Source organism: Cherax quadricarinatus, chromosome 31, assembly GCF_038502225.1.
Source record: "Cherax quadricarinatus isolate ZL_2023a chromosome 31, ASM3850222v1, whole genome shotgun sequence".
Taxonomy (NCBI): Eukaryota; Metazoa; Arthropoda; class Malacostraca; order Decapoda; family Parastacidae; genus Cherax; species Cherax quadricarinatus.
In genome coordinates, this window is record NC_091322.1 from 10353551 (window position 1) to 10379645 (window position 26095).

The following is a 26095-nucleotide window of genomic DNA, read 5'->3' on the forward strand; positions in this document are numbered from 1 at the left end:
AGACCGTGAAGGTGACAAGCTGGGAAAAAACACACGATCCACTCAAAGTGACGTAGGATGATGCTTCTACTTGGTTGGTAATATCAGTCACCACCACCTCCCCACCAACCTGAATCAACAAATATGTAGATTAAGCCTGCCGTTGGAGCATCTAATTGGTAATATGCACATCCGTCTGGACAGCAACACAAATGTAGACAAAATTATCTTTGGAGTTCTTTTGGAATAAATTTACAAGTTATCATGGGTAGTTTCTGAATTTTAATATCAATATGCCACTATTTTTAAACTTCGTAATTTACAGCAGACATCTGCTATGTAAAATTAACACCAAATCACAGAATACAACTGCTTTAATTAAACTATACGCGTAACACCCCAGTACACGTGCTACGTAGCTCAACACTTCATGCTGTGCACATGTAACACTTCACTCACTGTGCACATGTAACACTTCACTCACTGTGCACATGTAACACTTCACTCACTGTGCACATGTAACACTTCACTCACTGTGCACATGTAACACTTCACTCACTGTGCACATGCCCCCATCCCTTTCCCGGCACACAATTAGAGCTTATGAAAGATCAAAGCAGGAAGGATACTCACGTTAACAGGCCGGGAAAATGACAGTGAAACTGTTAATGTTTGCGTGTCGAGCAGGAGAGCGTGGTGACGCAGGCGCGCCAACTCCACAGTGTTCACCAGAGGCACATCTAACACTGCCTCAAATACCAGGTTCTTCACCCTGGCTAGGCGAGTTACTGAGTAAAGAAAAAGGAGAGAGTCTACACAGGTATATCAACTAATTCTCGTACGAGTGATATCTTGCAAATTTCAACTTTTGCTGGTTATGTATAGTTACCCACTTCTGACACCTAGCAGCATTAAGGTTAAATTACATGTTTACGAAACGTAAAATTAATACTTTGCGGAAAGTAGAAATTTACTTTGGGTAAATAAACTATTATTGTCAGAGAGTTATGTGGGTGGGAGATATTTATGACCATCTTTGGTACAGTTGTAGCTTATTAAATTTTGAAGTCAAATGTTCACTGGATAAAACTTCATTAACCAAATTTTGAAGAATCACAGATTCTCTGAGGCACTGAAATTCTTGAAATGTGAACAATTTTAAGTTGCATTAATAAGTGATATAAATGGAAGAAAATCAATACTACAATTATCACTAAGAACATACAGTGTGCTTGGGAGACTAGCAGCAACGTATTGGTTCATAATACATACCAATAAACTTAACTGGATCACTGGTAGAGAGTGAATGAATGGAGTGGTAGAGGGTTAGATCTTCAAGCTTGTAGCCAGCCACTTTCCCCACCACCCATGATCCTGACACTCCTGAACGTGGCATGGGTGTAGTCGTAGAGGCTGTATCAGTTTTGCTACCCTGGACCAAGAACGTAGAAGTAGCAGATGAAGACGTGTGACGGCGAGCTCTATCTCCCGATGCTCTAAAAGTTGTACTTGTGGTATATTGCGAGGAATTTCTGTTCAACATCACTAGGTTGAGACACTTCACTACCTTAGTCACTTTCAACATGCAGACAGGAAGGAGTGAATTCAAGGAGTCTAGCTGCTTTTTAATGGCTGAAGACATAGGAGGCTCGAACCTCGTAGCAAAATCCAGAAGATGAATGAAGAACGTCGCTTGGGTATCCAAATTGGTAGTGTCGATATTGTGAATGCTCTGAATAGGATTCATACTCAGACTTTTCAGTATGTTGTAAACCTTTCCTGTATGATGTGCGAAGTAAGACTCAAACCCGACATCCTGAACACTTGCAGACACTTTCACGTTCGAAGTCATTGTGGAATTTATGTTTTGGAGGAAATTTTGAGCAGTGTGAAGTTGCGAGAGCATCCCCGCAGCACTAGTGATGTTATCACGGTAGTGGGATGGTAGGCTGTGGCACACGACTTCTCCATTTGCTCAGCTGGAGTCTGCTGAAAAGCACATTTCATATTTATATAAAAATTTTTAAAACACTTACTGTATGGAAAAATTTAACCTGACAAATATTAGTGGATAGGAATCCATGTTTAACTTCAAACAGCAAGCATAAAAAAAATAATAGTTAATGTATTTTTAATCCATTTTAATTAGAAAAGCAAAATCCACAAGGACCATACAGCGCCTGGGAATGAGAGTAATTAGTTTCTTCAATGAGAGGATAAGTCCAATTTTTTGGATCAAGAGCCCCTCAATTTTATATGCGACTTTTAAATATTTCTTTAAAAGCTAACAGATTTCAAAATAGTAAGTATAACTTACAGTTTTAGAAATAAATGCATTGTACGACGATTACGGTTCAGAACGGTTATGTGGAAAATTGCATCTAGCTGAATGTTTCATTATATACATAACAGTAAATGAACATAGATAATTATTATTTATTAGTTAGACAAGTAGGAATTTGGGACACCTAGGTCGCAAAAAATGTCCCCCTTCGATACCTACCATTGTCATATCCACAAGTTGCTCTGGACCTATTAATTAAATGAATTATACATCACCAGGAATGCTGGTAAATATATAAATTTGTGGACTGTATATAAAAATTAAAAAAGGATTATATATACACACATTTACATGACAGAAGGAGAATATATCTTAATCATAACACTCACCAATTTGACTGGAGATCAAGGTGTATCATACTCAGAAAACCTCACTCTAACTAAATCTATGAAAATAATACTGGCCAGAATTATACACAAATCTAGAGAGCTTATCTGAGGTTCCTGGAGAGGCCTTGTCCAGTCGTCTGATATCTCAAGTTATGCAGGAATGCACATCCAACAATTTCGCCTCCTATTTGAGAGGTGTCAACCCAATTTTAAACTCTAGAGCACAAAAAATTCTTCCCCATTCACCAACGTTTCTAATCCAAAATTCAAAACAAACAATGGCCACTCTGCTACTGCGCAGGCGCCGGGTTTTTTCCCGTTTTCGATAACATAAATTTTATTAAATACAATATAGGCCATCTATTTACATATAAATTACCGTTTTTTCCAGAAAATATACAGTATTTTCCACAGGTTATATTTATTCCCTTTAATCACTAGTAATTGTAAAAAGTGCCTTTGTGGGTCACATTCTTGCACAGGGATCACGTAATCTAGCAACATCTGTAGACTAGTGCATGCTAGCTAAACTAGTGTACGAAGATCTAACTGAAGCTTCAGCCTTTTATCCTAATTACTTAAAGCCTATACTAGCCTGTTATAAATGTTATCATTCTATCTACTGTTTTAGTTAAAACTAAAGCAGCAATCTCAATTTGACTGCACTTGCCTTCCTTATCCTTTTGAAACTGTAGTTTGGAAAAAATACATCACTTAAAATATATCTATTCTAAAGGATTAACGTAAAGTTTTGTATAGTCTTACACAGCAAATTTAGTTTCCTAAAATTATAAAACAAAGCTGCACAAAAGGCAGGTCAGCAGTCTTACTAGTTACTGTAGTCTCCCTCTTCTTCCTCGTGCCAGTCATCGCAGCTTCCTTGAGTTCTCGCTCATAAGACTCCAACATCCTTGCTATATCCTCATAGACTTCTACACTATCTGCTTCAGTCCCGCACACACTTGCTACTCTTATTTCTTCACCAAGCTGCAAGTCTCTTCTTACCATCTCCAGGAGTTTCTTTACACCACGTTCCACCACCACGGCTTCCAACACCTGCCGTTGATTGCTCGAGAGCCGTGTCAGATTGCTTACAATAACTGCATACATATTTATTCGCTTCAATACATTGTTAGTGTGCAGTAATCCTGGTAGACAGTTACTCGTGGCAATGAGTGGGGACATTTTTTTCCCTGCGCAAACCATCTTGCAGTATTCACTGTCAAGTTGAGGATCCAAGTTCTTGTGTTTATTATTGACAAGAATCAATGTGCGTAAAGCAATAAGATCCTTTTTATCTATTATATGGTTTGCCGTCCTTGCTTCATCAAACATTACAAAAAGGTCATGCCAAGATAGTGAACTATTGGCAAGGCTTTTGTAATTATCTTCCTTATATTTTTCAATGTTGCTCATGATAGCTTTAATATTGTTCTCTAGAAGTTCTATACCTGCCTCTTCTTCCTTTCTCCAGGCTAAATTGCTGACATCAAAAGTTATTAAGCCTTCGTCTGTATCTACTCTAGAGAAGGCACAAGGAACATTTTCACTTAGTTTAGTATAGAAGGAGGCGCTGTGTTGAAGAGGAGTAACCTTGCCTGGTGGTATATTAGCCAAGAATGTCAGCACATCTCGGGCAGCGGCCACACGCCTGAGGCTCCACAGCAGCGCCTCTCGACTGTGTTCTCCCTCTATCAGTTCGTGGTCATCCAGGAACCCGCAAATCTGTGTCATATTAACATCACATTTTCTGCGCCCGCTGTACGTTAACTCTGAGGTGTGCCTTTGAAGTAAACGCATGTAAGTGAACGTTTTTTTGGCAGTCACTGTCTGGCTTCCTGTTACTCTCAGCACATCCAGGTAGCCATTACTCACCTGTGAAGCATATGTGCATGTACAACAAACATTTAATGGGCTTTCGGTATAGAATAAAATTCTACAAGATCACAAAGATACAATCTGCAATTAAACGTGAGAGATTATCTACCAAGTTTGAGACTAGGTCCTTAGCCATACTTACTGTGTCAAGAACCAACAACTTCCCTTCATCCTATCACCACTATTAACCACTAATTTCAACTCGTACCTACCCTTAATGACAATTTTTCCCTCCACCTCCGGCTCTGATTGTGACAAATACTTACAGTAATGGTGTGGAAAGCAGTGTTGATGTGTATGGCGTCTGAGTGGAGTTTGGTGAAGGCTGCTGAAGAGACGCTGTAGGAATAGTCGGACCGACTCAGGAACACTTCTGTAGGTATACTTACCCCATTGATCTTCCCGGCCACCCTTGTTGACTGACACCACAAGCCGCCCACCTGGTGATGCCCTGCTCGTGGAGAGACTTCATTCAGTGAACTAAGATAACATTTACCAGCCTTTATCGTGGGCAAATGTTATCGTCAGCTATATATTTTGTAAACAAGTAATTGCTTCTTACAATGCAGATATCCAAAACTCTCCGCCACCAATAAACTGCCAGGGAATTTTCCAAAGAAATTTAGCATTACCTGTAACAACTTGAACTTCTGTCTCGTCTATCTTCAGTGGGTTGTGGAGGTCCAGGTTAGTGACGCTGGCCTTCAGATTGCTGGCTCGCAGGTCAGCGCGAATCACCAGCTCACCTTGGATGCAGGATATATTAATGTTTGCGTATTTTAAATATTTTTCCAGGTGCGCGAGTAATTTTTCGTTGCCAAGCTGATATACAGTAGATTCAAATTAACCATGATAGACTATCAAACACTGCTCCTGGTAAATTAAGCACGAGCGTTCGATAAATAATTTCAAGTAGTTATATATAATCCGAACTAAGACAGTATTTACATGAAGATTAACAAAACTTGTGACAGAAGCTTACTTCGTTGCACAGTCACTTATAAAATTGGACACACACAATCGTGATTGTGACTATCATGGAGTAGCTTTTAGGAAGATGTCCAGGAATTCTCTTGAAGGATCCATATATACTGCAGTGTCGGACACGATGAAGAATGGTTTAAAATACTGACACTATGGAAACTTAGACAAATGCCATAATATTCTATCCTTTATTGACAGTCTCGCCCAAGTCAACAGATTACTTGAGCAGAGTACCTGGATTATATGTAGGAAGCATGGTGACTAAGGGTCAGGTGAGGATTGTTCAAGTTGATTGCCGAGTTGACTGTATACCCCTTACTAACTCTGTTACCAGACACTTCTCTTCCAATATTGTATTCCAAGTATCTACCACTACATCGACCACAAAGAAATCACCAGTAAGGGACAAGTTCAATCCTCTACAGGGTATACAATCCCTTTCCACGATTGCAACCAATGATACAAGGGAGAAGCATCCAGACTTCCAAGCAATAATTTCGGAACACCAATACGCTTACGACGATTTAGCTACAAACTCAAGACTCCTCGTCAGGGAAGATACCCAGGGACGCAGAATCTTTGAATCATCGCTCATCTGTATATAATAATTTCAACCAGAAATGCTTTTACAACAGTTGAACTTCTTGTCAAGAAACTTTATCGTTATCCTACAGAGCAAATGACCCTTTGACCCATGCCAGGAGGGTTTTTCTCAAAATCAGCCTCTCTATTAATCAACTTTAAACATTCCTCACCTGGCCCTTCCCGTCACTACACTCCCCATATATTTTCTACTTAATCTTGCTGTGGGCGTAGCTGTCAAAGGAATGCTGTATACTCCATTCGTATCTACTTTTCCATCTTGTCCTTATTTCAACAACATACCTAGACTTATTAAACAATTTTATAGCTTTACATTACCATAGCCAGAATATTAAATAGCAAGAGGTAATGAACGAGCGCTCCTAGCAAAAACTTAATAAAACACGAAGTTCCCCAAAAATAATGAACCTCTCATTCTCCAGGTTTAGTAAAAATTGTAACTACGTCAGATTACAGTTGAGTGATTGCAGTTGAGAACTGATATCCTAGTAGCTTTTTTTTGTGTGTTTTTTTTTCTTATTTTTTTTATATATACAACTTAATACCCAGTCGATCTTTTAATTATCGACAGTAGGAAAGATGTTCATTCCAACCCATCATCTTAAATTGGGGATTCTCACTTTCCAGGAAGTCTCAAGCTATATAGCACAGGTTTATGTAGGTTAGTGTCTCAAAATATTAACCAACGTAACAAAATATAAAACTTTAGTTATGACGTGCGAACAGAAATCGCAAGAAGTCAATTAATCTATGGTTGGGGTTCATATCCGTTTTTCTGAAGTAGCAGCAATATAATGTTAAGTGGATGAGCGGTACACAGTATTTTTTAACAGGGCAACTGAGAGTTAACTCAGCCCCAGGTCTCTCTTCTCTACAAACCATTTTGAAAAGTACCCAAAGCCGAATAAAACCTTATTCTGCATGAAAGCCCTCCAGAAAAAGCTGTACCCGTCTGGCTTATATTAAGTCAGTAACCTGATTTTTTTTTTAGATTTTGCCACCAAAGTGGCTAGTTTATTGTGCACCCCATATCCATCCTGTGGACGGTAGCGCGAGAGCATATGGATACACAAAAGGCCTAGGAACTAGGCCCCAAAGGGTTAACAGGAATACATATGGATTTATATCTACATATCTATAGTTCACTTATCTGTTACAAGCAAATTTAGGAAATTTGCTTAGTATATCTGGTATCTTATTTTCATTAATAAGATATCTTGACATGTCACATAGGTTATTATACTGTCTGTCTCTGTATTCCTCAATAAGTGGACAATTAAGCACATAGTGTTCAAGAGAGTGACCATATGCCTGATCACATAATTTACATTTAGTTTGATCATCATCTGTGTGTCTCCCAAACTGCCAGAAGTACTTGTAACCAAGCCTAAGCCTGGCCACTACAACATCAGTCAGTCTGTTCACATTGCAAGTTGCTCCATAAACATACTTATCTACGTTCATGTTATCATAGTGGGTTATAGATCTACTCAGGCTTCTAACTGCATTCCTATAACAATCATTTTCATTATTTACTTCTCTCCTAATATTATTTCTAATGCTAGACACAGTTATACCAAAGTTATATTCTACATTCTCCTTCTGGGTACTCTTCTTGGCTAACATATCAACTTTATCATGAAGGAGTAATCCAATGTGTGATGGGATCCATAGCAATTGTACATTAATTCCTTTGTCCCTAATTTTTGAGTATCTATACCTGGCTTCCCCAATGAGCATGTTGTTGGAGTCATTATATGAGTCAAGAGCCTTCAATGATGACATAGAATCAGTAATGATGACAGAGTCAAGCTCAGTGTCATAGGTTAGCTTTAGCGCCATTAGGATTGCAAACAATTCAGTTTGCAGTGTAGACGCCCAGTTGTTAATTCTTATGCCTAACTCAACAAATTTATTATCGTTCTTAACTAGGGAGGTGGCAACAAGAGCAGATGCAGCCCTGCCAGAAGACTCCTGTTTAGATCTATCAGTGTATATAACTTGTGATAACTTATTACTACCAGCTAGGTGAGAAATTTCTTCTTGAGCAGTTGCTCTAACAAGAGATTTAAGGAAGGGATTACTAGCAATGAGCTTCTTGGGAGGGACTTGTAGGTATGTGATATTAAATGAACACATCTTCCATGCAGGGGTGAAATGCTCTTGTTGCCTACAGTAATACAGTTCATGTAGGTTATAAAACTTAATGCAATTGCACGTTTTCACAATCCATTTAGATCTGTGTGTATTTACCTCTAGACACTTGGTAAGATTCACTGTGACAGTGTCTGGTTCGTTTCTCAACATTCTAATACCGAGTACAGTGTTAATTTCAACAATCCTTTCACTGATACTAGAAATACCAAGCTCCTTCCTCATGTTAAGAACTTTTGTAGATCTGGAACAGCCAAGAATAATCCTGAGAGCTTCATTTTGCATTAACTCCAAGGGTCGGAGAGAACTTTCTCTAGCTAATATCAACATGGGAGTAGCATAATCAATTAAGGACCTAACATAGGCTATGTACATCATTCTCACGATTCTCACATTAGCACCATAGTTGGGATTGTAGCCAGCAACAGCTTTGAGAGCATTTAGCCTAGCTTTACATTTCTTGTTTAGTTGTGGTATAGTGGATTTGTTAAAGGGTACATCTACACCAAGATATCTGTAAGTTTTAACGTAGCTAATGATTTCACCCTGCAAATAGATGGGTGGGGGATGTCGTTTGCTTGTTAATATCTTTGTTTTAGAGGAAGATATTATGAGGCCTAGTCGATTACAAATTGCTTGAACTTCATTAAGAATGGTATTCATCTTCTTATGCCCTGTTGTATGGATCATGATATCATCAGCATAGCTTATAGCTATATGTTTAGGTGAGGCAGGTAGAGCATTTAGGAGAGCATTAATCAGAATATTAAATAGTATGGGACTAAGAACTCCTCCCTGCGGTGTACCTAAAGACATTTCTTTAGAATCACTTCTGAAGCCTTGGTAAAGGACAGAGGATACTCTATTTGACAGGTATCCTATTATCCAGCAGAGTAAGCTACCACCAATATTCATTTTGGCTAGTTCATGTAGTATAACGGTTCTGTTCGCAATATCAAATGCAGATTTTAGATCAAGAAAAGTGGTAAAACTAGTAGAGGTGTGTGCAGTGAGAAAGGTGGAAATACAGTTCTGCACACTTTTACCTTTCATGAACCCATAGAGGTAGGGGGAAAGTTGATGTCTGATTCTGTAGTACAGTCTGTTAAGCATCATTCTTTCAAAAGTTTTACAAAGACAACTAGTTAAGGAGATCGGCCTAAATGTATCAGGCTGTTGGGGCTTAGGGATAGGCACTATGAGACTATTGGTCCAGGAAGTAGGAAGAACGCCCTCAATGTAATTGAGATTATACAGTGCCAACAAAGGGTTATCAGGCACGTGCCTTAGAGTTCTGAGAATATCATAGGTTACACCATCCTCTCCAGGAGCAGTTGATCGACCTTTGGTTAATGCATTATCTAATTCATACTCGGTAAAGAGGCAATCACTCTCATCAATATTTTGGCTCATAAAATTAATCAGTTTCAACATTTCTTCAGAAGTACTCTCTAAATTTTTTCTAATATGAGATGGAAGGCTTTCATGCCTGGATGTTTTGGACCAGTCATTTATGAGGTCATTTGCTTTTTCAAGAGGAAAGGGATGAGCAACATTGCCAGTGTTTTTCCTGGTTATTTTATTTATACCTTTCCAAGCCAAACTCAAAGGGGTGGACCTATTTAATCCACTAACAAACTGTTCCCATTCCTGTTGCCTAAGTTCTTCCTTTCTATTCCTTGCATTTGATAGTGCAGCTTGGAACGTTCTGAGCAGGTCTGGGGTTCTACATTCACGGTATGCTTTACCAATCCTACTAGCTGCACGTGTTAGATTGCGCAGCTGTGGATCATTATAGTATTTACATTGGTTTTTATTGTTATTTATAGTGGAGGGTCTTTGTTTCCTATTCCTGCCCACTTGATCTGTGAGAACACTCTCAATAGTGGTAATTAAATCATCATTAAATTTTTGTGTGCCAATGGGCTCGTAATTCTTATACCATTGATCCAAGTGGTTAATAAAGTTGTCTCTGTGTTCTGGTTTGAGAATAAGTTTCCTCCTTCTGTATTTAGCTCCTTGATTGCTGGAGATGTGATCAAGATTGACAGTTGTTAGTCTTGGAAAGTGATCAGACAGAAGATCATCAACTATGACAGAGTCATGCATCGTACATGATGTATTAAATCCAAGACACAGATCTAGTATGCCACCATATATGTGAGTAGGTTCAGTAGTGCCCACAATTCGAACATTATCATGCTCATTTAGCAATCTCGCTAGTTTAGTTCCATTGGTGTTTGTTATAGACCCACCAATATTCTTATGTCTGGCATTAAAATCTCCAAGAATGATGGTAGGTTCACTATTGATGCGATCTGGTAAAGCATCAGATCGAAGCTGGTTCGCTGGGGCATAGAGATTAAAAATGTTTATGGAAAAATCGCCTGCATATACTTTGACACCATGATACTGCATGTTAACTCGACTCTGCAAGGAAAGGAGTGAATGTGGCAAGTTCTTTCTGACATACACCACACAACAGTTGGTTGACCTTAGGTTATAAGCTGCATATCCAGGCAAGTTTGGTGGAGGTGCTCCATCTTTCAATCTACATTCCTGCAAACAGATGACATCAATATTCTTGGTTGCACTAATATGATGTAAGTCAGGCAACCGCTTCCTGATGGAAGCAATGTTCCATGAAAAGATTTGTAATGTATCCATTGTAGTTAGTTATTACAATCTCTTGCTCATAAGATGGTAAAACTATTATGCTTTGACTACAGTGTGCAGACACTTAAGAGCAAATAGCATAGTTTGTACTTCTTTATCTTCAGGACCTTTATTTTTAAGCATTTTTCGGCATTTTGACAGCCAGTTAAAAGGCAAGTCTTGAAGGCAAGAGTTATGGGCTTCTTTCTCACAAATTGCTGGAAGCTGAACGGAGATTGCTGCACTTTTGACATCATCACCATGCTCAAGAGCATCATCCTGATTACATATATTTATTAAACTTGTCAGGATCTGTTCAAGATGCTCAATTTTTTTCTGGAAATTTGTTATAATATGAGGAAGGTCAGGCGAATCCAATGCCTCTCCGGAGGATAGTACTTCTGGGTTAGTGCTTTCTTTAACACCTATCACCTTAACAGGTACCATGGTTACATTAGTGTTCTCTGTTTCATCATTCATTGTAGGTAGGTCCTGTGCATCTGACTCATCTCCAATTTCCAGGGAGGTTACCTGTGTGGTGTCCGTCTGACTGTTGTAGTTGTGTGTATTGGGAGAAATGACAAACTCATCCCCATATTCAGGTGTAGCCATAGGTATCTGTAGTGGCAGACCAGTAGTTCCATATGTGCTAGCAGGGATGGCTAGCTCCTCCACAGCTGGTGTGTGTGATGGCATTCTGGTATCACCAGAATCCTTTGCAGTGAGGTGGGGTTCTTGCACACTTTGCAGAGGTTCAGTCTCAGATCTGGCTGTGGTAGACTGGATGGCCCCATCCTCAGTTACCATTAAAGGACTGTTATCAGGTTTACATCGAAGGTTGTTTGGGTTCTGACTGCAGTCCTTGTGGGAAACTGTAACCCCAACTTCTTTACAGTTAATACACTTAATTTTTTGGCTGTCAGGGCCTACTGTGCATTCTCTAGTGGAATGTTTCCCAGCACACTTACCACACCAAGAATGTAGTATTCCACAGTCTACTGCAACATGGCCATAGTGCTGGCATTTGTAACACCTACGTTTAGGGGGTAGGTACACTTCGATGTTTAGGAAACGTAAACCATGCACCCAGATATTCTGGGGGAGGGGCACAGGACTCACCCAACCGGCAATAATTTGGGATTTTCCTTTAAGTCTTTTAGGCTTGATGATATGCTCACTTAGAGTCAGATGGGATGGGTCCATGCAGAGAGGGTATCCAAAGATTATGATACTGACCCATTTTTTAAAGTGGTTAGTGTCTGATGGAGGTCGGAGCAGCTTAATACCCCCATAAGGTGTACTAAGTAGATCATTGATCAGTTCTGCATTCTGTTCCACAAACACAAAGTTGTGTGTGTTTTTCCTAAATTGGATCCTTGAGTTAGGATGCTTGTTTACAGCTGCCATTAGCCATGCACAGTTAGCAGGCAGTGGGGTGTTGTCAGGGAAGTTCAGCTTAACACATTCTTCCTTTGAAGAAAGACTTCTTGCAGCCTCTGTGCACCAAGGACGTTTAGTATCACATTGTGTACGAGTCAAGTGAGTCTGACTACGTCGACGCTCTAGCCCTTTCTCGCTTTTTCTCTTTTGTTTACTTTTAAAGGTTTGGAAGCTGTCATCATTTCCATCACCTGCAGAAATAGTTTCCTCTATGACAGTTGCCATGTTTGCCAGTGATGATATCTGGTGTAAGACTCACAACACAAGAATTCCTCGCTTATCTTTCCCTTATAGCTTATGCAAGAGCAAATATTCACTACAAAGTCAGAAGTCCAAAATAGATCACAAGACACAAGTGCACAAGTTCAATGAACACCTCCAACCATACTCAACCCAGACCACCACCACTCAATACGACACACACCCCACCAAAAACACACTCAGAGACCTCTTGTATGTGTGTTAATAATATGGTACATATAATGATATAATGGATGGTACAGGCGAGGTCTTACACCTTATCACAAATTACAAAGATGAAAAGAGAGAGAGAGAGAGAGAGAGAGAGAGAGAGAGAGAGAGAGAGAGAGAGAGAGAGAGAGAGAGAGAAAGAGAGAGAGAGAGAGACAAAGTAGGCAATATTGAGCATAAAATTAGAATTCTGTCATACATCACATTAAACATGAGGTTCAAATTCAATGATAACTTCCACTTGAGTTAGTTCAGGCTACTGCCACCTAATGTACCTCACTGAAATAATAATATAGCAGACATCACAGTGAATGCTGAAGACAACCTCTTACCCCCAACCATAGATTGTAAACAGTATTACTAAAAAAAAAAAATTAAAAAAAAAAAAAAAAAAAAAAAAAAAAAAAAAAAAAAAAAAAAAAAAAAATAGGTAATGTTACAATGACAATGAGATAAATCACTCTGGTCGACTTGCTTGGTCCATCCTGGGTAACTCACACATTACTATGTTATATATGTATGAAGCATAAGTGTGCAGCTGTAGATAGATGAACCAGTACCTAAACAATCTCACTTACACACGCGTTACTATGCATGACAAGTGTTACCAAGTACATCAAGTGTACACTTTATCACTTAGAATATACTTGTGTTGATGTAAATATAAGAGAGTGGTACACCGCTGGTCGTAATAAACACACTCAACTTCTCAAAGTCACACACTAGGCCCAGCTTCTGTAGAGGTACCAGCCTTTTAATGTGTTTATTATGTGTCAGTGCGAGTCTGCAGTCATTAAATTGGTGTATCAGAAGTTCAACACTACAATCCAGTTGATCAAATAGTCTAAAACAATTTACACAATGTATAACTAGAAGTATAATGATTGCAAATTGTTACTATTACAATTTTAACTAGGCGCTAGACCCACTAGATGGGATGGCAAGGAACATAGATGTTAACAGGCTGACTCTTGCTTAACACAGTTGAAAGGTAACCGAATTACTCAAGAGAGAAAGTATTCATGAAACTGAACATTATGCAGCAGTAAGCTTGTACACAGTAAAAATACAAAGCATAAGTTACACACTCACACCACAGATGAACACTGCAATTTGAAATATTACTGGGAATTTAGCAGTAAAGTTTCAGTCTGAACGAGAAAATGTATTAGAAAACACAACAATGACACTAGGACAAGCAACTTAATTATGTAACCGTATTTAATAGTTCAGTTACACTGAGCAGAGCATGTATTACACTGATTTATCAAATGTAAGGAGTCGCTACACTGAAGCACACTCTGAGCCTTTTAAAGTCTTAATACAGGCTTACAAATGACAATTAACTGTTGGGGAAAGCAGCACTTAACGCTTATAGCACACGTATGACAGATGAATGTTCACTGTGTACAAGCCAATCACCACAAACTTACTATGTTTATAAGTGAACCTCTGGCTTGTCCCACTCAAAATGTCAGCACTGCAATGCTCGTCAAATTGTTATCAAGCCACTACAGGAAACACTGGTATGCCAGCAGCACTGCAGAACATAGACACAGACGTGCTGGGCCCTAGGACAGCTATAACTGCAGGCTGCCTTAGCTTGTTCTGGCTAGCTTTTAGTGCTGCCCTCAAGCTTGCTTGACTGTGCTCGCCAAGCCCGCGCCAACCACCCGGACACCTGCTTGCAGCAGGCAGGCAGGCACACAGGAGACACTCGCAAGATGAGCGGAGTGCGGCACAGAGGACATGGGCACTCAAGCACCCATGTGGTCTGACAAAAACCGCCTCTAGACCACAAGCAAGTAGAGGCAAACGGCTGAGTTCCAAGTCAAGGAAGGAGAAGGGACAAGGAAGGGATTTCACCTCGCTAGACACAGGCAATATGGGTGTAGTGGCCTGCAGGTCGCAGTGCAATTTTCAAGGTCATTCACTGGGCCCACAGTCGTCTCGAGAGTTACCAACCCTGTACTACTTGTTAATTACTCCAAACCCGCAGCACTTAACACATCTAGCACACGTGTCTTGGAATGACAGACAAATTTTCACTACATAAGAACTAGTTCTCACAACACCGAAGGTACGGCCGGAACACTGTAGAACGTTCACAAAGGCATTCTGGGATTCAGAACAGATGTAGCCTCGGCCTTCACTGGCTGGCTTGGAGCGCTGTTTGGCCTGGATCAGCTAAACTCGCCCTTATCCCATATGTAGATAATGACGACGAGTTAAGGGATACCGGTGAATAGGAAAGTCGAGGAAGGGACGTTCACCTCACTAGACACACGCAGTATGGGTGTAAGTGGCATGCGGGTCTTATAGTGCCATTTTCAAGGTCACCCAGCAGGCCAGACATTCCTCACTCATTTTAAGCCTACGTAGGTACTGATGGTAGCACAATGTCCTAAGTCAGCGTAATTCACTCATGCAAATAGTTACAACAAATCTGCAGCACTTGCGGAACTCACATATTCGAGTACCAGCGGGGCAGCAAAATACACCTCTACACTGCACGTCGTTGATAGAGGCGAACGGCCGAGTTTAAAGGCGGAGAGTTGGGGATACAGGAGAACAGCAGGGGTAACTGAGCACACACATTCGCCTTTCTTCACATAGTCAATATGGGCGAAAGTCTCAGACAGGTGATGCAGTGCCTCGCTCAAGGTCACAGGCTGAGGCAGACTTCTCAAGAGTTACCAAACACTGCAATACTCATACAAATTGTTACTCACTCCCAAACTTGCAGAACTTCTAGCACACGTGTCTTGGAGTGAAAGACGAATTTTCAGTGTGTGGACACCTGGGTTACCAACTCACGTAGGACTGCAAACTCGTCCTTATTCCTCAGGTTGGTAAAGCGATGAGTTGTGAGCATTTTGAGAGGCACGACTAGCAGTGGACTAGCAAAATTCGCCTCTACACTGTATGTTGATAGAGGCGAAAGGCTGAGGTCAAATGAAAGGCAGAGGGGAAGCAGAGGCCTGTGAGGACCTTTGCAAAAAGGGAAACTATTTCCAGTGTTTCACTAGGTATATCCTTAGTCACAACTCGCACATAAGAGTTCTCACAACACTGAAGCTGTCTTCCAACATTAGAAGTTTTAATGATGACTTATCAGTCGGGAGAAATGGGTAGGCCTGCGAATTAGTAGGTCCAGATCCCCAGCACACGTCTACTCCCCTCAACCACTCAGCCGAGACTGTCAGTAACCTGAACCTGGGCATACCGTCGATACTAAAAATTTTTTTTTAAGTCATAGGAGATAAAAAAAAACAGCTGTGGAATTTATTTAGCACTCATGCAAAACATCCTCTATAAACGGTTGATAAATTTAACGGGCTAATTAATGTTCACCTACAAACACCTGAAAGTACACTAAAATGTGTTATTGAAAACCAGACCATCTTTAATATGCATTCCAATTTTAGGTCAACTTGAGAAACTTGAAATATCGAAGACCGAAAACAAAATTCAGTACTTTCCATTAAAATTTATCAGCAGTCATTAAAACCACAGGTAATATATTACCAGTCTCAAACTGGTTTACTTTCATGTTAAAAACGCCCTAAGACCAACTATTGAAAAATGCGTTGAAGTCCCACCTGCACTGCTTCTGCACCAAGCCTAAGAAACTTAGAGGGTGGAGAATTCGAGCCAGAAGAGGTAGCAAGTAGTGTCGACTGCTACAATTTTCGGTTTGCTGGTGTATGAATCGGGTATACTGCTACCATGAGCAAGGTGTGGGGAAAGTTATAGTTGCCGAGGTCAGTAAGCAACGTACTAGACTCGTTAGATTAAGGAAAATAAGGATTGACTAGACATTTCAGTGCCTTTGTATCGAGAGCTAATTTGTAGTTTATATACCGCTAAGTACAGGACATCCAAAAAAAGTTCACCCGCATATTACAAATATAAATTCTTGGCCATTTGACCATTTATAAAATTACTCAATAGTTTAAAAAATTATAATACATTTTGAATGGCTTTCAAGGGAACAAACTAAAATTACCAGCACATGCCGGGTCTCTGATCTATCACCACATATCTGTATACTAAATTTTTTGGACAAATTTTCACCCTAAAGGGAAGACTAGTAAATTGAAAATTAAAAACCGCAAACTCAAAACCAAGACTCATTACTTTCATCTTGCCTTCAGTAGTGCTTTTACGCAATAACTTATCTCAACCACTAAGAAAACTACACAAACTTGTTCTGAAAATTATTTTCATATTTTTCGCCTTTAAGCCCTCTCATAAGAAAAAGGATGGGTCAGGAACAGAGCTTAAAATTCCTTCAGGAATACAGTCGCACGTCTTACCAGTGATGATGGCAGAGTTGTCACTGGTGACGAGGTTCTCAAACAGCTGCTCAGTGTTTATGTTATTAATGGTGTGGACGTTGAGAGCTACAGCCTCCAGGGTAGTACACCTGATCAACCCTGCGGAACCAAGAGGAATTACGTATGTGGCGGGTACAAACATGTATATGACAAGTGTGGTGATAATTGAGGGCAGGTGTATGGTGACGGGAGCAAAGTGTGTATTGGACAAAAGAAAGACGTGGGCAGATTAGAGCGAAATTTTGAGTTAGAAATATTGGTATGGGCAAACACAGTACATAAAGTTAAGAGAAGTGAATCAAGAGTATGCTTAGTTTAAATGGGACGTATTTTAAGAAGTCAAGGGTAATGGGGGCAAATCTACATAATTTCCTGCAGTAAACAGTTTAAAGCACAGACGCAGACGTACCAGTATGCGTCTGTGAGGTGTTTACAAGCAGCAGTGTGCTGGGGCTGACAAAGATTGTATCAAGTGATCCACTTGAAGTCACCTGCGAAGCATTGATGACCCTAAGAAAAGTCACCTGGCCACTCATTGTGTGTGTACCTCCCAGGGTGACATACTCAGCTATTGCTCGATTCTGTAGCATAGCTACTTCCACATTCGCCTGTGAAATTATAAACTTATTTTACAGCTTTATACTATATAGAGAAACGCCTGACCTTTAAAAAGTAAAGTTAATCTAAACTTAATATCTAAAAGTTCAATCAGTTTTAGCAGCACAGCTTCAGGACAAAGTACAGCACATCATACATTTGAAAACTATCCAGAGTATGACATTTAATGAAAAATTGAATACATTAACAGCCACATGGTTTAAAGTCTAAAGTTAAACTTAACCCAAAGTGAAATACGTAGCTAATTTCTGCTTGACGCACCTGCATTTCCATATGCTGGAAGTGAATGTGGTCAAGCTTCAGATGAGACAGGTCGGATAGTCTTAGATATACACGTTCCTTTTTCCATGACCTTGTTATTAACAAGAGATCCCAGAAGGTCAACCACAGAAATGCTGTCAGTCCCCCGAGCCTCTAAATGGGCTAAGTGCAAATCAGCTGAGGAAGACATTTCGAACGAGTATTACAACTACGACCTTGTTTGCTTTTTATGCACATCTACCCAAGCAAAATCCTGCAAAATATACCTGAAAGTGTCATCCCAGGGTTAGCAGCCTCATGCTGTTCAACTTGACTGTGCCAATGTTGCATCAGCCCCAGCCCCGCCCGACCTTTATTAGCCTGGGAAATTTTAGTCTGCATGCTGATGATTATTGTTGACAGAAATGTTATTGCCAGTTGTGCTACTGATCAGACCAGTAAGCAGGAAGGGGGGGGTCTGATTTAGGACCGGGCCACAACCCCCAGAACCATCAACAGATTAGCAGGTACACAACAGCAGCCTAATAAATGCCGCCTGAAACTATTCTTTACGTAAAAATGCCTTTACTATAAGTACGCTATGCTTTAACAAATTTTTTTGCGCAAAGTTAAATTTATACACCTCTGTTCATGGCCTTAAAAAAAATTAGCATCTTAAGAAGATTTTTATATTTCTATGACATACCGTACAAGGAAAACTTCTATCTTGTTTGTTTTATGCACCTTTATAATTGAAGTACTCAACTGAACGATAACGAGATATGATGAACTACAAGGAATTATTCTTAGTCAACTATATTAATTCATAGTATTGCACTAAGTACAATCGTTCGATTTGAATACCTTAAAGATTTGGAGCATCAGTGTCAAGATCTTACCAGGCCAGGTGGTAGGGCCAGTCAAGGGTATAGTATCGTCAAGACGTTGACGCACTTGCTGCAGCTTGTCATAGAGCATCACCCTGAGGCTCTCCAGCAGGTTCACACGGTCAGGGAGCCACTGGTCGCGTCCTCTAATGTAAATCTGTAACCCCCAATAACTTAGTACCTAAATTATTACCGGTGGCTTTGTTGACAGGTTAATAAAAAAAATCCTATGAAGGGGAAACTGCTTCAGCTCTTTGAATCAAGAACAGTTCACCAGCTTTAAGGTATCGTGAAGAGGAAGCAAAAAATTAAATTTACCTGGAGGGCACTACTCTGCCCTTGCACATTAAGGTTGCCAACGATGGTCACAGGCACAGTGAAGGTATAGGTTTGAGCTACTTTCGGGGTTCCTTCCACCTGGTGCACCAGCGTCAACAGGTTTTCATTCTTCAGCTGGGCAATACGTTCTCTACACCAACTCTCTGCTCTCATATGAAACTCCTAGTGGAGAAAGACGCAAACAGTTTTGGAATCATTCGGGTAAAGAGGTAGACTAGTGTTACTCTACTATAGGTATTAAAACTCCAAATTTAACTGAATCAGACTCCTTAGTGCCCCTCACTAAGTGTAATCAGGGGAGTTTATGGTACTACATTATGCCTTTGTGGTAAATTAAAGAAGTTTCAGGAGCTGAATTAAAGAAAATCAAAGTGAAATCTTTCATATCGCAAACCTTATCAGGAGTTTAATCTTAAGAAAATTGTCAGGCAAACCTTCAAATCTGATTATAGCCTTCTACCAAATGAACCCTACACCCTCTGCAATACTAACACAACATCCACTCACCTCTAGAGTAGTGTCTCTGCTGAAAGTCAAAGTGTAAAGAGAAGATACTTGTGGGGAAGAGTATTCCGTATTGTGGTTGGTCACACCTCCAGAATTTTTTTTATTTTTATTTTCCAATCTTAAAATACAAGTTTGTGTCCAGACTGTGTTCATCCTTTTGAGGCAAATATATACTTCAGCTAATTTTCCGCAGCCTAAACCTAGCTATGGATAGGAGAATCCCAGGTAAGCATTTACTGTTGCGATAAGTGGGGTTGTCATTTGGTCGTCTATGAGTCTGACCAAGGACCTCTGGAGTCTAACGCTTTTACCAAATTTTTAAGCTATCTGGCTAGCTATCCATCATCTGAATGTTTTCCTCCCTCTCCCAGTCACCTGCTTTACAGACCAACTCATTCGTTTACAACAATGTTTCATCCATCTTTATCACCTTGCTCACTAATCATGACCTGATGCACTTAACATTTTACCATCACCTCGCTCACCTTGTTAAAGTACCTTTCCTCGTATATACCACTGCCAACGCGCCCATGCATTAACCGATACAATCAAATTTAACCCCCCCAACCCAGGTAGGTAGATAGGTAGGTTAACTTCAGTCTTTTGTTGATAGAGGAGCATGCCTCGCTTACTGCACTGAATGACCTGCCAGAGCTTAGTACTTATAATGAACATCCACAACAACGCTCTTTCCCATTCCACATAACACCTCTTGATCCACTCACCCATCATGATGTTGCCGTTCCAGGAGAGTGCAGCCATGGAGGTAACGCCAGCACTGAAAGGGCCACCAGTGTGTTGACGTGTGGTGGGAATGAACCTCCACCCGTTGTACTGGTAGAACTTGACTCCCGAGAGTGCATTAGCCACAGCCACTAACACACCGTCCTCCACCTGAAATACACTGGTATTAGTTCCCGAGGCTGAATTTAGAGATTAGTATTTCCCAGCTTCTGAAAATAGTCAAAAAAAATTGCACGATTAGAGATTAGACCTATTCTTGTTCGAGCAGTCTTTTTGCAAGTATTTTAGAACTTACGGAAGATACAGAACAGCCTTGATTTTACCATTTAAACTATTAAAACTGATGGGAATTATTTAACAAGGCATCTAACGTTTTTGTATTTTGTATTTCACCGTGTTAAAACTTGGAGCAAAAAAATGCAGTATCACTCACTGACGTTCGTTAATAAGCCATTTACTTTTAGGCAAGACTATCCGAGGCGCAACAGTTAACATTTGTAAACGTTAGCACATTCCCTAATGATGAGTAAACTTATTTATTTTTCTGAAATTTTGACAAGAGCGAGTTGTTGGAATAGCAAATGTTGCAAATTAATTTTATTCTAAAGATTCTTGGACGTCTTCAGGTAGTATGCTCAACTTTTGCCGTTTCCTCCTCCCCCTCCCCTTCATGAAACCACAATATAATTACTGTCTGCAGTCACCAGTCTATTATGTTTGAGAGAAGTTAGATCTAGTTCAATAAGGATCTGTGTTTTTGTAAACTTTTTAAGGCCAGATTATCCCAAGACTTCAATTATAATGTAGGGAAGTATTTGACCAAGACTTAAGACCTCTATGACAGTAATTTTTTGTACATTTATAATCGTTACAAGATAAATTTCATTCCGTGGCTCGTTTGGTAGCGTACACCACCCGCGTACTGAGGGTCCGTGCTTTGATACCCGGCAAAGGTTTAAACGTTGGTAAAGCTTCCTTACTCTTGTTCACCTAGCAATAAGCAGATACCTGGGTATTAGTCGGCTGCTGTGGGTCGCATACCAGGGGAAAGGAGGTTAGAATACCTTAGACAAGACTGTGCTTTTGAAATGAGCCGAAGCAGTTACTTTATATAATAGTTTATAAAAACGGACAAGTTGATGAATGAGAACACTTGGGTATTACTGTGGAAACTTCGCCAGCCGGTGACTTCCGGACAATACAGAGAACAGTATAAAAGTTTTAGGTAATCAGTGCCTCAGCCTGGAGAGATTCAGTCGGGCATGTGCACGGAAAATGGGGGTTTATATACGGCACATGTGATATGAAGCAGCTGGAGGAGTCACCAGTTGGGGGCAGGGGGGAAACCAGGGTTGAAGTCATACTTATAGGTTAGGAAATAATTTCCGTCCTTGCATAAAGATCACAAAATGTTGCTGCGTCTGACAACCACACATGAAAAATTTGAACATTTTCCATTAGAGATTAACGTCATTTATTAAACATACCCTTCATGGAAGGCAGTCAGCCTTCAGATCACCCGACGCTGAAGCCTTCCACTCATAGCAGGAAACACGAGCTAGAGATGTGATTCCCCTTAGGGTCCTTGACCTATTTGTTTTAAAAGCTCAGTCTTCTCAAGTGAAGGCTAGCAAAATCATGTCCACTACCAAAGAAGTTAGATACCTCTTCCCCAAATTATCTCTTTCCACGAGAGCAAACTTAGTCATTTGGTTGGGTATTCAACTAAAGCTGCCAACTTTTCTAGTGTAAATAAAAAAAAAAGTTTCGCAATATCAGTGTCAGCCATTACATAAACAAGATTTAAAAAACACTTGTTTTTTTTTTTTAACCTCTCCCACCACAACCAACCCCTATATGAAACACCCACCCTATTACCGTTATTCTCGATCTCTAATAATTCTCCATTCGTCGTCCCTGTCCTACTTCCCCCAAGCCTCCCTCTCTATGTGCAGCGTCCACCCACCCATCACATTTCTCCATTCACCATGAAGCCTCATAATCAGACACTCAAAACCATAATCAGATACACAATATATCCAGTGTGCGCTTCATACATCTTTAATTACAATGCCAAGTACGCTTAGTGTGGATCATTAACATTTCTGACCCAAATAGCGCAGTTAGGACAATAGTGAGAAACGATGGAGGTAGTAGGTTGGTAGACAGCAACCACCCAGGGAGGTACTACCATCCTGTGGTAGTAGGTTGGTAGACAGCAACCACCCAGGGAGGTACTACCGTCCTGTGGTAGTAGGTTGGTAGACAGCAACCACCCAGGGAGGTACTACCGTCCTGTGGTAGTAGGTTGGTAGACAGCAACCACCCAGGGAGGTACTACCGTCCTGTGGTAGAAGGTTGGTAGACAGCAACCACCCAGGGAGGTACTACCATCCTGTGGTAGTAGGTTGGTAGACAGCAACCACCCAGGGAGGCACTACCGTCCTGTGGTAGTAGGTTGGTAGACAGCAACCGCCCAGGGAGGTACTACCGTCCTGCCAATTGTGAGAAACAAACCCTGTAATTGTTTTATATGTTAGGATTACTGGTGTCTTTTCTGTCTCAAACACTACACATGCATATCTCGCACTACACATGCATGTGAGAGAGTGAGAGAAAGAGCGCGAGAGAGAAAGAGTACGAGAGAAAGAGCGCGAGAGAGAAAGAGCGCGAGAGAGAAAGAGCGCGAGAGAGAGAAAGAGCGAGAGAAAGAGCGAGAGAAAGAGCGAGAGAGAGAAAGAGCGAGAAACAGCGAGAGCGAGAGAAAGAGCGGGAGAGAAAGAGCGGGAGAGAAAGAGCGAGAGAGAAAGAGCGAGAGAGAGAGAGAGCGAGAAAGAGCGAGAGTAAAAGCGAGAGAGAGAAAGAGCGAGAGAGAGAAAGAGCGAGAGAGAAAAAGAGCGAGAGAGAGAAAGAGCGAGAGAGAGAAAGAGCGAGAGAGAAAAAGAGCGAGAGAGCGAGAGAAAGAGCGAGAGAGAAAGAGCGGGAGAGTGAGAGAGAGCGAGAGAAAGAGCGAGAGAGAGCGAGAGAGAGAAAGAGCGAGCGAAAGAGCGAGAGAGAGAAAGAGCGAGACAGAGCGAGAGAGAGAAAGAGCGAGAGAAAGAGCGAGAGAGCAAGAGAGAGAAAGAAAGAGCTCTGCATAAACACTAGTACCTCTGTACTAGCATGTGCAATGTACAGACCTCAGTGGCAACATGCAGACCCCATCAACTTCCTAATGGAAAATATTGACTCCCTTCTGCTACAACACAACTGTCAACATATCACAATTGTTGGTGACCTCAACCAACACCTTATACAGAGGGACTTTGATGACCTTCTTGCAGTATTTGACATGAGAAACATTGTTGATTTCCCTACTCACATCTCTGGCTCCTCCCTTGATCCAGTGGTGAGTGATCTGGCAGAAGGCATAGTCACTTGTCAACCCCTCGGCTACGTTGGATCGTCTGACCACAAGGCTGTTTTTACGACACTTAAGATCCCAACAGAGCGAGATGAGGAGTCCACACGCACAACCTGGCTATGGGAAAGAGGTAATTGGCCAGCCCTTTGCTCTGAGCTCGCCACCACCGATTGGAATGCTCTTCTCCAAGGGAATGTTGGCAACCAAGTGAAAACCGTCACTGGACACATCCTTAATCTACAACAAGAACACATTCCTCACCGGCAATGTGACGAAGCCTACACATCAGCCTTGGTTTGGCTTTCGTTGTAGAGAGGCTGCTACTGCTAAGTACAAAGCACGGCGAAGGTATAAGAGACATTCTACCACCTATAACAGGAACTTGCATAGGCAAGCCTGTAGGCATATGGTGACGTTCAAAAGTGGGCCATTGCTAAATGGGAGGTGGACACTAAAAGAAAGCTAGCATCAGGTAGGGTAGGCTCCAAAACCTGATGGTCCCTGGTCAAGGACAGACAAGGTTATCTGCCTGATGAACTCATTCCACCTCTAAATCGACAGGATGGGACCATCTCTACTAGCAGTCAAGAGAAGGTGGACCTCTTTGCCGAACACTTTGCTACCAAAATGCAAGTTCCTGATGCAGCAAGGGACCCTCATTGGCTAGCTGCAAGAACTGTGTCAAAACTGTCAGTGGTGATCGTCTGGGACGATGCAACTATGACCACCCTAGAAAATGCCATGCCCATATGACAACAGGAAAATGCAAACTCCCTTCCTGTAAGCTTTTTCACCCTGAACTGTGTACCTCTTCAGTACAGGAAAGACTGTGCTATAACTTAAATTGCCAGGCATACCATCTAAAGGGGACAAAAAGATACAAAACATCCAGGCCATGGGAAAACCTGGGTAGCCACAGCCACTCAAGAGGGAGAGGTTTTTAGTGCCAGGAAGGAAAAAAAACTGGCAGGAAATGGCAGAAATCGTACACCAAATCCAGTCATTCCTGGAGTGGAACCACAGTCGATGGCCTCCACTCCAAACCAACAGATACAGATACTAATGCCGGAAAAAAAAATCCCCCCCCAGTACCAACAATACCACCAGTCCGATAACATTCTTCTTTGCAAATATACAGGGTCTAAAGCCAGCAACAAACAACAAAATACCTTTCATCCGTGGACTGCTTGCAGAGGCAAAGGCAATGTTCGCGGCTTTCACTGAGACCCACATAAAGGATCATTTGGACAACGAAATATGGATCCCAGGTTACAACCTATACAGATGTGACAGAGTGAACAGGCAAAAGGGGGGGGGTTGGCCTGTACATTGCAGAGTCACTTGTTTGCACAGAACTGCTTAATGCCTCAAATGATGTAGTGGAAGTTTTAGCAGTAAAGGTCGAGAACCAAAACCTAGTCATTGTGGTAGTCTACAAGCCTCCGGATGCAACATCCCAGCAATTCCAGGAACAGCTGTTAAAAATTGACCACTGTCTGGAAAATCTTCCAGCTCCTGCACCCAGCATCTTGCTCCTGGGGGATTTCAACTTAAGGCACCTAAAATGGAGGAATATAGCAAATAATATTGTTGCAGTAATAACACCAGGAGGCAGCTCTGATGAAAACTCACACTCACACGAGCTTTTAAATCTCTGCACAAAATTAAATTTAAACCAGCAAATAATAGAGCCTACTAGACTGGAGAATACACTAGACTTCATCTTCACTAACAATGATGATCTGATAAGAAATGTCACCATATCAAAAACAATATACTCAGATCACAACATAATTGAGGTTCAGACATGTATGCGTGGAGCCCCAGACCGACATAATGAGACTAGTCACGAGGGAGCATTCACCAAATTCAACTTCAATAACAAAAACATAAAGTGGGACCAAGTAAACCAAGTCCTAACCGATATAAGCTGGGAAGATATACTAAGCAACACAGACCCCAACTTATGCCTAGAACAGATTAACTCGGTGGCACTCGATGTATGCACAAGGCTTATTCCTCTAAGAAAAAGGAGGAGTAGATGTAAAATAGAAAGAGACAGGCGCTCCCTTTACAGGCGACGGAAAAGGATAACAGAGCGGCTAAAAGAGGTCAATATATCTGAAATGCGTAGGGAGACACTGGTCAGAGAAATAGCAAGCATCGAACTTAAGCTAAAA

At 41.0% G+C, this 26095-nt stretch overlaps 2 protein-coding genes across 2 annotated transcripts in view; both read right to left on the reverse strand.

Annotated features, from left to right (window-relative positions):
- LOC128687790 (uncharacterized) lies at positions 1 to 17767 on the reverse strand. The gene is made up of 8 exons (XM_053775355.2): positions 17587 to 17767; positions 17157 to 17276; positions 5163 to 5276; positions 4797 to 4981; positions 3483 to 4527; positions 1252 to 1968; positions 613 to 767; positions 1 to 109 (listed from the first exon to the last, which is right to left on the reverse strand). The coding sequence occupies exons 1-6, from the start codon at positions 17765 to 17767 to the stop codon at positions 1955 to 1957; spliced, it is 1659 nt and encodes a 552-aa protein (XP_053631330.2). The 3' UTR covers positions 1 to 109; positions 613 to 767; positions 1252 to 1954.
- LOC128687789 (uncharacterized) overlaps positions 17650 to 26095 on the reverse strand; it is a 14876-nt gene continuing 6430 nt past the window's right edge. Inside the window, exons 2-7 of the mRNA XM_070090173.1 lie at positions 20494 to 20662; positions 19769 to 19854; positions 19241 to 19423; positions 18935 to 19079; positions 18057 to 18233; positions 17650 to 17785 (exon numbers count right to left, since the gene is read on the reverse strand). Coding sequence (XP_069946274.1) covers positions 18088 to 18233; positions 18935 to 19079; positions 19241 to 19423; positions 19769 to 19854; positions 20494 to 20530 — 597 coding nt within the window. The 5' untranslated portion in view covers positions 20531 to 20662 and the 3' untranslated portion in view covers positions 17650 to 17785; positions 18057 to 18087. The remainder of the gene's footprint in view (positions 17786 to 18056; positions 18234 to 18934; positions 19080 to 19240; positions 19424 to 19768; positions 19855 to 20493; positions 20663 to 26095) is intronic.